Genomic DNA, 14432 nt, shown 5'->3' with positions numbered 1-14432 from the left:
CTCTAATCTGCCAACAACGATAAATCATACCATAGTTTTTCCTACAACTCGGATCATCAATCGGTTGATTCGTCAGCCTACTCCTTCGGATTCATGCTCGCTCTCCAATTCGACTCACTTGTCTGGAGTGACTTGTAATTATTGGCTCTGTTTCCAGCGATAGCGAAGCCCACCCATCTCTGCTCTGGCTCAAACCATGTCATCTCTGATCTCTTATTTCTTTTCTGGGACTTGTTCGTCATAAGTGATTCTTCTATGGTCAGTGTGTCTCCTTCAGTGCTTTTCTTTCATCGTGAAGATTTGAGATTCTTTTTGGTTAGGATAAATCATGGGTCTTTCTTTGCAGTGTTTAAATGTCCGTGACTGCAATTGGGTATAACGTTTGAAGAAGAGACTGATTAGTTGAAATAATACTGTAGGGCACAATAGTACGATAAACTTATTATTTCAAACCCAAACTAAGCTCATCTCAAGTTCAAGAGCCATGGAAAGGAGAGATTGATGAAGCCGTCCATCAAATCATGATGGAAACTATCTATTCCCTAGCAACAACACTAATTTCACCTTTTTCAAGCAAGTCATGGAACACCCTCACTTTCCTCTGCTCATTCCAATGATGCATTTTCCAAAGCTTCCAGTAGCCAAAGCAAGCACCATGCCATAACGTATCTCCTTGACAACGCTTGGTCCTTTTAGTGTTTAAATGTTTATGACTGCAATTGGGTATATCGTTTGAAGAAGTGCTTCAATGATTTCTGATGTTCATTTAAGCAATTAAAATCATTATCTTAATCATGCATTTGATGCTTTAGTGCATTCGTTGTTTACAATTCCAACACATGAAAGTTGAATTCTTGTTGTGCAAATGAAAGTTTTCATGGCAAACGAGGGCTATGTTCAGATTTTGCCCTTATGTATATCTTGTCATTAGTGAATGGTCTTTTTCTTCTTCTGACTTTACAGAGATTCTAAGCAGCTGTGATATGGCATCATTCCAAGTATTCTTGAATGTCCAGTTGGTCCAAAAACGACTCACACTTTTGGGGACCTGTTGCAAACTGGATTTGTTTCCGTTGTATGCTTCACTTCTATGATATATAGAATGTATTTGATTTCAAATGAGGTTTCTTGCTTTTTGACTAATTCTGATCATAATGGGCTGATTTAACAGGGATTGACGGATATGAACAAATCTCTAAAAATGATTTCTGGCAACAAGACAACAGGTCCAATCTCAAACTAAAAGGGTGGCACCCTAATTCAATCAAAGGTTGTAGCAACCTTAATCCAATCTCAAACTACAACCATTCAATCTCAAGTGCAATATGGTCTTTTCAATTACAACACTAACAGCAAAATGTCTACATTAACAAAAAAAAAGGAATTTTTAAGTTCAAAAATGTCAACAACTTCTGCAATTGCAATTCTTTTGCTTCCAATGATCAGTTTCGTTGGCCACCACTTCCTCCAGAACTAAAGCTAGGCATGTATATATTGTAGTCTTCATTCCAATATTGATATTGATGATCCTAAATATGAAAAAAAAAATGAAAAAAAAAAAAAAGAAGAGGAAACAATATATAAATTCAACATTTTAATATAAAATAAATAAAAAGTACGGGAAGTTCTGAAATTAAACTTCTTTTCTATTACCAGAAAATGATTCTCATGAAGGATTGGATGAGCCATATGTCCTATCTCATACTCTCTATACAACTGATTTAATTGACCAGCTTGAGTAAAACCCATAAATGTGGTCATATTTTCCTGCAATGTTTCCATAATATTGGTCGTTACAATTAGAGAATCATCAGTACTAAAGCAAATGACTAATAATGAATTTTAACAAACAAAAACAATCAATCAAAACAAAACATTCATGTCATACCTGCATAGCAATGCTCTCTTGTGTTCCAACTACACCATCACCTTTAGAAGTAGATGAACCAACAATATGGCCAATATCATCAAATTCTGTTGGCTGCAAATCCTGCATAAAAACTCAAGGACAGTCACAATAAAATACTTTATTGATCGAATAATACATTAGAAAATAATAATTAATAAAAAATGTATCCATTTTAATTGCATACATTCAGTTCTTTCTCTCCATTAGTGTTGTTTCCACAAGATTTGATCTTCTTGTTACTCTCTTGTTTCTTCTTTTTACTATCTTGTTTCTTCCTAACTGCTTGCTCCAACTGAGATTTCCTCCTTTTAAATGGTGGACGGCCTTTCTTTATAGCTGCTAAGGGAGTAAGAATACATTGACTTGGATTCAGAATTGAACTAACATCATTCTCAATGTTCCTACCAATAGGTGACTGAGGATTTGGTTGATCACTACCACAAACAACATTATGTTTGGAGAGTTCCTCCTTTACATTATCCATCCAAGTCATCACAATCATGCACTTATTGTCAGAATCATTTGCCAATTCCTTAATCTCATCAAAAGCCTTTTGCATCTTATGACATCGTTGTGCTTCAGGTGCGAGACTATAGCTTTCATAATTGATTTCAATCCTTGTGTGACATCTTTTCACATCCTTCCTCCATCTTCGCATTATATATTTTTCTGGAATCAAGTCAATGTTGTGGCGAAGAAAAACATATATTGTATGACGGCATAATATGCCTCTAAACTCAAACATGCGACAATTGCACTGGACTTCATTGTCATCTTCATTAAGCCAAACCTTGAAATAAAGCCTCTTTTTTTTCCCTTCCATCATGAAATCCTCAGATATTTGGTACTCAAACTCAACCTTCTTCAAACTCAACCTTCTCCAATGAGCCATACACAATACTTTGCAAGGCATACATGATAGCTTCATATTGCTTGTAACGGTTCAACTTACTAGGAAACTTGTTCATTATGTGCCACAAGCACCAACGATGTCTAGTATTAGGAAAAATAATCTCAATGGCATTTTTCATGGCTTTATCTTGATCAGTAATTATTCCCCTAGGAGCGTGCTCATGCATACATGTGAGCCAAGACTTAAACAACCAAATAAAAGCATCAATATCTTCACTTGAAATCAGCCCACATCCAAGTAAAATTGATTGCCCATGATGATTTACCCCCCACAAATGGAGCAAATGGCATGTCATACTTATTCGTCAAGTAGGTTGTATCAAATGTAACAACATCTCCAAATTCCTTATATGCCGCCCTACTTCTTGCATCTGCCCAAAATACATTTCTTAACCGACCATCTTGATCTAAATCAATTGCATAGAAGAAATTTGAATTTTGAGCTTGCATATTCAGAAAATAAGTTTGGATTGCAGTAGCATCGCCTTCCCCAAGCCGTAATCGTCTCACATTTTCAATATAATTTCTACAATCCTTTTCCAAAAAGGAGATGTTCTCATGGCCCCCAGCTTCAACCACTAATGAATTATAGCTCTTGTTTAACCTTATTCCAGCTCTATCATTTAACTCAATCCTCCTTTTCATATATGAACTTATTGTCCGATGACATCGAAAATAACGAGCCTTGGTTGGACTCATATCATGGTTATGATCAAGGTTGATAGAGTTGATCTGCCACCTTCCATCTAAGATTATACTTGCTCTTACTCTAGCTTTGCAACCAATTTTTATACTTGGATGTGGCTTTAGGACATTACTTGATTTACTTTTATATTTGCCTTCTCGACCACATGAAATAGTCACATATTTCAATTCTCCCTCATCTCCCTTTTGTGATGTTCTCTTCCTCACGGGAAACCCTAATTGCTTCCCATATTCTCTATAATAGACAACTATATCATCAATGTTGTTAAAAGTCATCCCAACTCGAGGCTCTTCCACATTCTCTCTATTCTCCAATTCAGGCTCCTCACTTACTGCTTCACCATCATTCTTTTCCATTTGAACCCCGTCTTCTTCTTGATTAATATATGAACTCGTAAAGCTACTCGAAGACATGATTACAAAATAAAATAGGATCTGCATAGTAATGGAAGGCATGGAAAAAGAGATTTCAAAACAGCAACCAACATAAATTACAAAGACCCATATCCATACAAGCAAGGAAAAAGAGGTTTCAACACAGCAACCATTGTAATATTATAGCCATGGTATTTTATTTGAACTTGCAAAACATATTGTTCATTTTGCATGAGTGCCATATGCATAGGAGAAAACAAACACAACACACAAGACACAAAAAGGGAATACGGATAGGAGAAAACAAAACTCCCAGTAACATAAGATTACTCAAAACAAGAAAAAAAAAAATCAAAGACTTCAAGTATGGAGGGAGGCATGTCAAGCCATCTGTAGAAAGAACCAAAAACGGCTAGTTATGAGACCCAAAACAAATATTGAACATGATATACAATTAGTATGAAAGTATTCAATACTCATCGTAAGAGTAATACAAATATCTCAATGATTCAAAGAATCAATCCAAAAATTTCAATCATCACCCAACAAGAGAAAACCTAAGAGTGAAATAGAGATGAACTTACCATCGTCACAGGCGTCAGGAAAAACTCTGGTATGATTTATCGTCGTTGGCAAATTAGAGAGAAGATAAGGATGAGGAATGGGAAGAGGTAAGGAAGAACCAGTTGAATATACGTGAAACAAAACTTCCTACACCGCTTAGGTTTCTGTAAAGTGAAGAGAAAATAAAATTAAAAAATTAAAAATTAAAAGCTCATTTAATATGGTACAAATTAAAATTAAAAAATTATAGCCAACTCATCAGCTACATCAGTTGGTACAAAAATATGGTACAACTAGATGGTCTCCCTAGCATTACCCTAAATTAAACTATAAGGAAGAGCGAGTTTCTCACACACGCTATCAAGATGTGGGTTCAACATGAGACTACTGGTCTACAAGTTAAGACCATTTTCTTCTAAGTTAGACTCTATTTGCCAAACTTTTTTTTTTTTTATAAAGAGTTTATGCATTTTGGCAGAAAGTGAAAATTTTTGGGGAAAAATGCCAGACACTATAACATTTGGCCTTGTAGATTCATACACGGTAAGGCCATCTCTAATGGAGAGGGCCAAATGTCAAATTTTGGCAGTATAACCTAGATGGAGCCCTTAACGCATGTATAGGGCCAGTTAAAATATCAATCCAGTTAATATCTTGGGTGGAGTAGCAGTCCACGTTTTGCCTAGACTGAAATTTGGTGGAGCCCACTCACACAACCACTATCCATGTGCAAAGTCATTTTTGTAGACTCATTAGAGTTAAAATTATTTTAAAATAATTTAATAAGGCTACATACTCAAAATTTGAGTATAGAGGATTGGGAGGGAAAAAATGTTTCAATACAAGTAATATATAAATAGTTATATTTTGAAGAGTGGAAATTGGGTTTAATCCCTTTAACATTGGAGATTGCCTAACGGTTCTCAAACAAGTTCAAATATTTTCAACTTTAGTTGTTGTTGAACAAATAGAAATAGGCTAGAAAATATATGTCGGCATCATAATAACATGGTTTTACATTCGGTTTTGTTTCTTCTCTTTTTTCTTAACAAAGCTTTTGTTTCTTATTTCACTTTCGTGGATTTGGAGTGATTAAAAGAAGGAACAGTTGGAATCAAGCAAAAAGGCCAAAAGAAAAAGAACAGAAAAACTACAATATTCACCAACGCTGCAAAGCCAATACGACGCCGCGCCGTTCTACGTCACAATTCTATCCTAAGCTTCCTGCCGTCGTCCACGTGTCAATATGAAATTGCCTATATCCTGTGAAAACATTGCGTGTGAAGCAAGGAGAGCGACTCGAATGATACGCCGCAGCCACGTACACACACACACGTAAACAAAAGCCGTCCGATGATATCTCTATCTCTATCCAAAATCCAGCCGGCAAAAATCACGTGACAGCACACGTGGCCTGTCCTCCTACCTTGCATGCACCACGTGTATCTGACACAGTAATTTCCCACACACCACCACATTTGCTCGACACGTTTTATGAGCACTAACCGCCTATCCTTCTCACACGTGGCTACATATCAATCAATTTCGTTATTTAAGCAAGTCGCAATAATTTGGATATACAAGATAGATTCAATCAAGAGAGAGAAGAGAAAAAGAGTTGGAAGAAAGAATATCAAGGAGTGTTTGTTTCCCGGGAAAATAATGGTGGCAATGACAACGGGCAACGCTGCGGAACCAATTTTGTGCAGGATGGACCGCCTTGACAACATGCTAAGGCAATTGGAGGAAATCAGAGGGTGCAATAATAGTAATAATACGAGGTCATCACATTCGCCCAAGAGCAGTTCCTTCGCATCCACACCGTCGAGGACGAGCGACGGAGTGGGGCACGTGTCGTCATCTGCGGAGCTGATATCTCCGGAGAGCCTAGAGAAGCACTGCCGTCCGATGGAGCACGTGATGATGGAGACAGACGTGAAGGGGACGCTGATCGAGAGGCTGGATCAAGTGGAGGACCGCGTGCTGAAGCTGTGCATGCAGCTGGAGGAGGAGTTGACGGAGAGCGCCGAGAAGAAGAGAGATGAGGAGGAGATCATGAAGAGGAGTGGGAGAGAGGAGAAGATGATCATCGATGAGATTGGAAAGAGTCAGGATCATGTCAAGAAGAAGAAAAAGAAGGGGTTAAAGCAACTTGTGAATCAGTATCTTATGGGAAAAATATAAACCCAATAAATCAATAAGTTCACGTAATAATTCAGATGGTTTATTATTATTTTCGTTTTGGTCCTCCGCTTTTGTTTGGAGATTGATTGGTGAGTGTGTAAATCAAGCGAGAGAGCACAAGAGACAATCAAGAGGTGCCTTTGGTGGTGGTAATTAATTTTGTCCTTGCATTTTTATTTTAATTTTAATTTCAGTACATGGCATAGCACATAAAAAAAAAAAAAGGTTCAATTAATAATGGAAATTCAAGCATATATATATTTATCGCATGATTTTAGGAGGAAAATATCTAGATTTCTGTTTTAGCTGAAAATATCTGTTAGGGAAGTATCTAGACTTCTACTTTAGCTGAAAATATCTAAAAATGACTCGATAGTCTCTAAAGATTGGGCAAGTACGGTGGTGGAGGTAGTTGCACTAGGGGTGAGGGTGGTGGCGGCGGCGGCGGGAATAACAGTGGTGGTAGTGGCAATGACGGTGGGGTTGGTAATAGAATTGGGGACGCTTGGGGGTGGTGGTGGTGATAGCCACGACAAGATGGTGATCGTGGGTGGTTGTGGTAATGTTGGTGGTGGTGGTTATAGTCATGATAAAATGATGATAGTAGAGGTGGTGAAATTATATCTTGCAAATAAAAATAATGTATTTATTAAAATATTTCTGAGGAAGTAAATATTTGTCATGATCTAAAATTAGTCTAGAATGAAATGAAATTCGCTATTTTTTTTATATTTCCTTTAAAATTAATAAGTTTTTTAATATACTCAAATTTTTATTTGAATGGAGTTTAAAAGTCCGGATTGAATATACCTATAATTTTTTAAATTTTGATATATTTTGATTTTTAAACTTCTTTAAAATTTTTTAAATTTCAATCAATATATATAACCTATCATCCTCTCTCAATTATGTATTCAATTAAGATTTTAAAAGAGTTCAATAGAGTTATAAAGTTTACAGTGTTCAATATATTTTGATATCTATAAATTCCATATAGAGATTGATTGAATTCATAGATTGATTTGAATGGTGTTTGTTAGAATTTATCATAAATTTTAAAAGAGTTTATTAGAGTTCTAAAATATTTTGTGGGTTGTTTATCAATTTTTTTTTCATTAATCTGATAGGTTTTCTTTCTCCAACTTCATACATTCTGGCATCAGTATCATCACCAAGTCCAATTAAGTTTTTCCCAACAGTTGTTCCATTGCCAATTGCATATTGATAAAAAGACCATTATATATATTTGTTGCCAATATAACTAATAAATAAATAAAGGATGCCTATAGATCGATAAAGAAGGCTATCATATATATGATATGATGTACAGAAACAAAAAAAATTAACAGCAACTAAAATTTTAAAAAAAAGGAAAAGTAGAGAAAAAAAAAAAAAAAAAGCTTAGAAAAAGAGGAGATGAATTAATTACAGCAACAACTATTTGATGTACAGCCAGCAACATCTCGTTTAATGCATGTATGAATGGCCCATGCATATTGGCCAATTTAACCCAAAATTGTTCTTGTTCTTCTAGTGAAATTTCTCCTAGAGAGGGCACGTTGATGAAGTTTTATAAATCTTTGTGTTTTTGTGTACTCATTTAATTCTCTTCACTGTGTATGTGTTTATTCTTCTTGGAGTTTGTGTATTTGCGCTTTGTAAAGTCCTTCAATAACAAGGTCTTGGAGTGTTTCTATACAATAAGACTTGTATAAGGCCTATCACAACTGAATTCATGGTGGTGGAATTGTTGAACGTGTATTCATATATATTTTTTTTCCAAGTAGGAATTCTTAGAATGGTTGTTTGCGTAGAAGAAAGATGAATAATGAGCATTAAGACTGCTAATTATATGTGTCGATAAATTAATCTAATATCCTTTATTAAAGAGATCCTTACACAAGTCACCAAATTCTGCTGACTCATCATCCCAACAAAAGTAAGAAAATATAGGTGGCAAATAGAGAATGGACTTCAAACAAGAAGGAAAATAGATGGATTATTAAAGCCAAAGGTGGCTTATATTTTTTGGACCTCTATCAAGGGAATGGTCCCTTTCTTATTGTAGAAGCAATTAAGAAATTTGTTGAGGTACAACTAACAAGTACATACGCAACTCCCATTTTCACATCCTCGGTTGCATTCGGGACCGCACACTTTGTTGCAATCTTTGTTAAAAACACAGTCATCAGTAGCATCTGTTGCTGCTGCTGTTACAAACTTGGCCTCTTTCGAATCCATCACCACTTGGTGTTGCTTTCGACCTTCGCTTCTCTCGCTCAAACCTGTCCATCAATTCAACAGTCAACTTCCATTCTAAATTCACCATATGCTTACGAAAATAAAGAAGAAGGAAAACTTACTTGCTGCAATAACCAGGACAATTAGGCAAGCCAGTGCGAGTGGTGCAGCCTTGGTCATTTTGGTATTCTAGGTTATTAGCAATAGCGAGTGAGAGATGCTGGTAATGTGATTTGGTTAAAGCTCCTCTGCTTATTAGGCCCTATTTATAGTTTTTTTTTTTTTTTCATTTTTCTTAATATGAATCCATATATATGGTAGACAATCAGGTGCTGATTAAAACAAAACGAGAAGGCCCATAATAAGAGATATCAAAATTGATATGGAGTGATGCTATTTTCACCCTCTGATTTTATTTTCTTATTATGTAAATTTGAAAAAACAAAATCCTATCTTTTCATCCACCATTATTCCTAAAATACCCTTTAATTATTAATGATTGGTGAATTTGATAAAACACAATGTAAATTTGAAAAAACACAGTCTTATCTTTCATCCACTATTATTCCTAAAATACCCTTTAATTATTAATAAGTGATGTTATTTCCACCCCATGTCCTATATCCCCACTCATCAAGTAAATTTGAAAAAACATTGTCATATCTAGGGGTGTACAAGATCCAATTCAATCCGCCCAAACTGACCAATCCAGTCCAATTTTAATCGATTTCGAAGATTTGGTGGATTGGATTGGAATCGTAATTTTCAAAACTGACATGATTGGATCGGATGACAGATTTGCTTATGAGAATCCCATCAAATCCAATCCAATTTAGTTAGTTTTATGCTTATTTTGCTCTTGTAGGTGTTTGTGGTTGAAATGTTATGAATATTTTAAATCATTTAATAAAGTTATGTTTAATATATTATTTAATCAAAATAATTTTTTCTAATATTTCTTTTATATTTTACATCTATGTCTATTAATATGTTTGATTATATTAAACATAAGGATAAATGTTTAATATTTCATTATTATTTTTTTCTATTATCAAAACCGATCATCCAATCCAATCCAATATCAATTGGATCGGATTGGAAAAATCACAATCTAATCTATATTGGATTGGATGTGAATTGACTAAATTGTATTGGTTTCAAACCGATATACACCCATATCTTTCCACCCACCATTATTCCTAAAATACCCTTTAATTATTAATGAGTGATGTTATTTCCACCCCATGTCCTATTTCCCCACCCACCATATAAATTTGAAAAAACACAATCCTATCTTTCCACCCACCATTATTCCTAAAATACTATTTAATTATTAATTCAAACAAATTCTCCATGCTAATCCATTAAGGATCTGAATCTTATATTTTGGTTTTTCTCATAATAAAAAATACAAATATATTTCCTTAAAAAACGTAAATTAAAAAAATAAAAAATTCCTAAATAAACGGCAAGTTTAATGCCTTTCTTCCTCTTACTTGTTCTTCTTCCTTCCTTCCTCTGACAATGCGCGTCTCCCTTCTTTCCCCTCGGCCCCCCAGATTCTTCTCGTCTCTTAAATCCAAAAATTCCCTCTCATGGGATTTTTCCTATGTGTTTTTGTCATTGTAAAGTGAAGGTTTTTTTTTTTTTTTTGGGTGTTGATTTAACTGTAGAATATTTTTTTTAGGGGTTGGGTTCGTTTACTTTGAGTTTGATTATAGATTTAAATGATGCAAAATCAAAATAACTTGCTACAATAACAGGTACCTGTGAGAACCCAGGGGTCTATGGATATTCTATATTGTCTTGGAAGTCCATATTTGCGGGATTGAACATTAGGGATTGTCAAGAACTCTTAATCATATGGGAAGAGAAGAAATACTTTTTGATTGGGGAAAGACATGGCTTGATGAATATGAAAAAAAGCGTTGCAGTTTGGTATCTTTTTGTTTAATTAAGGATTTGTTTTCTTTTTAAATTCACATGAAATTGAGTTTTTATTTTAGGGAGTAAATTTCTCTATAAAATTTTGAAGATAAAATATGAATGAGGAAATTAAACAGAGGTGAAAATAGCAGCACTCTTATTAATTCAAGCAAAAGAGGCTTGGGCTTGGCGCATGCACACCTTCGTCTCATCCTCCAAGAGAGGCCTTGGGCTTGGCTTCCCATCTCTGTGTTGCCGCCTTCAACCACGCTAAGTCCAACTCTATCTCTGTCATCCCCACCTGTTCTTACCTCTCTCTCTCTCTCTCTCTCTCTCTCTCTCTCTCTCTCTGGGTTTGTGTCAAAATTTGGAGTGTATTCAATTAAGAGTTTAAAAGAGTTTGTAAAAATTTGGGTGTATTCTATTCAAATTTCAATTGACTTTAAAAAAATACATCAAAATCTAGGTGTATTCAAATATGACGTTTTAGAAGTCAAACCAAGTTTAGGTGTATTCAAAAAGTCATTTATTTTGAAGGAATTAATGAGTTGCCCAATTTTGTTAGAATTTAAAGTAGTAAGTATAAATACATGTCAACTCTAGAAACTTTGGAAGTGCTCTACACTTTCCAGTCTTTGAACGCGCGTGTTTGTCAAGTGAAAGTAGAAAATCTATTTTCTACTACGCTTTCATATATGTATGATCTCTCATCTATAGTCTTCCCAATAGTTGCCGTTGTTGTACATCATATATAATATATCTTCAATATCGATAGTCTTTGAACATTTGTTTCTCTTTTTTCCAATAGTTGATGTTGCTGTAACTGTAACAAATAAAAAGCTCTAATCTCTTCTCTTTGAATAATTGTTGTTGCTATACATCATATATCGATGTACAATAGCATCCCAATTATTTTTTCTACTTTTCCTTCTTCTTGTTTAATTTTTTATTTATTTTTGTACATCATATCATATATATGCTATAACCTTCTTGATCGATCTACAAACATCCCTTCTTTTTTGTTATGCTTTTTTCTTCTTTATATTAGTTGTTTACAATGTTATATGTGCAATTCAGATTTTTTTGTCATTAATGGAGATGGAAGAAGTAGAAGCAGTACTATAAAATGAAGAAAACGAGGAAGAAAAAGAAGAAAAGGAAATGGACGATTGTGAATTAGAGAACATTATTATGAAACCATAAAAATATTGTTGATGGCAACAAAAGCAATAGCTCAAGTGCTGAAAAAACTAAAAAAAAGAAATAGCTCAAGTGCTTAAAAGAGTTTATTAGAGTTCTAAAATAACATAGTGTTTGATTGAATTCCTAAATTAATTTTAATGGTGTTTGTTAGAGTTTTATCAAATGCACCTTTTTTTCTTCTTTTTTTTTAATTTTTAATTTCAGATATGGGCACCACAATTCTACATCCCTAACCTTCCATTTGGATAAAAGAAATTAAAAATTACATAGAATTCTAAAATGACATAATTTAGATTTCCATTATTTCAACTTATGGCAATTGAAGATTTCAATATTTGGATTTATATATGTCGAATTTTTTAAATGATAGAATTTTGTGAATGGTAATATGAAAATTGTGAAGTAACGCCTCCTATTTTGGTGGAAATTATGCTCAGGAATTTGATGCCCTAATTTTCACTCTTTTTTTCCGCGCGTCATTTAATAAATTGCACACTTAAGTTGCCAAATAAGAGAATTGTCATTTTCTCCTCTTACATTCTCGACTTTTAGCAAAATTGCGAGTTATTTTTCTTCCTCCAAACATAGGGTAATTGAGTTTGGGATGAAGTTGACGATATGGGCCAAAGTGACATATTAAACCTTGGTCAAGTGAGCAAAATGATGTAATTTTAATTTTTAAAGACAATATAGAATTTAACCAATATTTTAAAGGGCATTGTAGCAATTATGATAAATAATTGCTACAAATAAAATAGAGATTACAAGGAGAATGTCTTTTCCACCTAACTTTACTTTTTATTAGGAAAGTGTTTTTCCTCTTCTTCTTTACTAGTCATAAACCACAAAATAAACAAATGACCTTTGCTAAATTTGAAGGGACATACGCGGGCTAGGCACATAAATTTTCAAAAATATTGCTTATAAGGCTTGTATAATAAAATAAAATAAATATATATATATATATATATATATATTTGAAGGGATAAGATGCAAATCCTCAAATAAAAATTTTCAATTTAAATGCTAATCCCAAAAGAAAAATAATCACACACTAGTTCAAGAAATATCCGTCAAATCTTACATTGGGGTCGAATCAACAAGAACAAGAGACGTGATTTGATCACCACTAATGGGCAAGTCAATTGTTTGTCTGCCTTGATTCACAAATATGCTTACAAATTACAACCCAAAACTCCAAATCATCTAATCAACAATCGACTATCATTTATACCTCAACTACCTCAACAGAAGTCACCAAAACTGCAGATGGATCCAGAGGCGAGTTTCTGCAAATTGGGCAAGTGGGATGAAGCTGCAGCCATTTGTCTACACAAATTTGGTGAAAGAAATGGCCACAATTAGGGACAGATCGCAAGACGTCTTTGTCTTCAAAGTCTGCCAAGCATATGCAACAACAGGAAGGAGCTGAAACAGAGCCAACCATTCGCAGCTTGGCCTCAGAGTAAAGTAGCTTCGGGTAGCCGCAGATGGTGGCTTCATCAAGGCCTTGTTCGATTGTTGCAGAGCTTTCGTTGTGGTCAGACGGGTCAACGGGAGATTGCCTTCGGTTGCAGCAGGAGATCAAGACTATGAGGAAGATTATGGCGAGGACGCCAATGACAACTCCAGCAGCGTCATATATTTCATCGCTGTCCATGTTGTCGTTGACTGAAGCACAACCATGTAGCAGAAGTAGAAGGGTCCAAATTTTTTCATTTTCTTTTTTATCAGATATGGGGACGGCGTAGAAAAATGAATTGAGAGATGGATGGGATGGGAATGAGAGGGCGGCGATTTGTAGGGGGGTTGTTTTGGATTTGGAAATACTGTATGTTGTATCTGGTAATTGACCTAGCTGGTATCTGGGGGGTGTGCCAAGCTGTGGAGTTTGTATCTGATAATTGTTAATAATATATAATTTCTATCATTTTCTTAACAAGGAAACTTGTCGCGGCTTTATGTAATTGATTATAATAAAATTCTGACAGAAAAAATAATGCCAAAATTTATATATCCCAATAAAAGAAGAAGCTGAAGAGTGGACAAATAGTAAAAAACTTGAGATGGATTTTTTATAGTACAAGTGATAGTTTAAATTAGAAGGAGGAGAACGATTTTTCACACACTCTATTAAGGTGTCATACGAATTTGAACCTGAGATTACTCGTCTGCAAATTAAGACCTTTTTTCATTGGGCTAAACCCTATTGACACACTTTAAATGCATTTTTATTCTCTCATGCCGCGCACAATTGCACATAAATTATGGGTCATTTATCTCTTAAGAATCTCTTTAATGACCATCCATACAAATATTCAGTGGATCAAAAGTTTGAAAGGACATTATGTCTATAAAAGGTGTCTAAAGGATAGAAATCGTTTTGCAGATCGTGAAAGGGATCAAGATGCTA

At 34.6% G+C, this 14432-nt stretch overlaps 2 protein-coding genes and 1 pseudogene across 2 annotated transcripts; 1 reads left to right on the top strand and 2 right to left on the bottom strand.

The window, feature by feature from the left end:
- LOC109947028 lies at positions 511 to 11126 on the bottom strand (annotated as a pseudogene).
- On the top strand, positions 6039 to 6867 carry LOC18786292. The gene has a single exon (XM_007219711.2). The coding sequence runs from the start codon at positions 6128 to 6130 to the stop codon at positions 6647 to 6649; it is 522 nt and encodes a 173-aa protein (XP_007219773.1). The 5' UTR covers positions 6039 to 6127; the 3' UTR covers positions 6650 to 6867.
- On the bottom strand, positions 13017 to 14028 carry LOC18785841 (RING-H2 finger protein ATL70). The gene has a single exon (XM_007220018.2). It carries the CDS (start codon positions 13677 to 13679, stop codon positions 13248 to 13250), a length of 432 nt encoding a protein of 143 aa, XP_007220080.1. The 5' UTR covers positions 13680 to 14028; the 3' UTR covers positions 13017 to 13247.

The sequence above is a fragment of the Prunus persica genome, chromosome G2 (genome assembly GCF_000346465.2).
Source record: "Prunus persica cultivar Lovell chromosome G2, Prunus_persica_NCBIv2, whole genome shotgun sequence".
NCBI classification, from domain to species: Eukaryota; Viridiplantae; Streptophyta; class Magnoliopsida; order Rosales; family Rosaceae; genus Prunus; species Prunus persica.
Note: the sequence above shows the minus strand (reverse complement) of the source record. Positions and strands in the feature narration are given on the sequence as shown.

Coding starts and splice junctions, on each gene's coding strand:
- LOC18786292 (XM_007219711.2), top strand. CDS start 6,128: ATGGTGGCAATGACAACGGGCAACGCTGCGGAACCAATTTTGTGCAGG.
- LOC18785841 (XM_007220018.2), bottom strand. CDS start 13,679: ATGGACAGCGATGAAATATATGACGCTGCTGGAGTTGTCATTGGCGTC.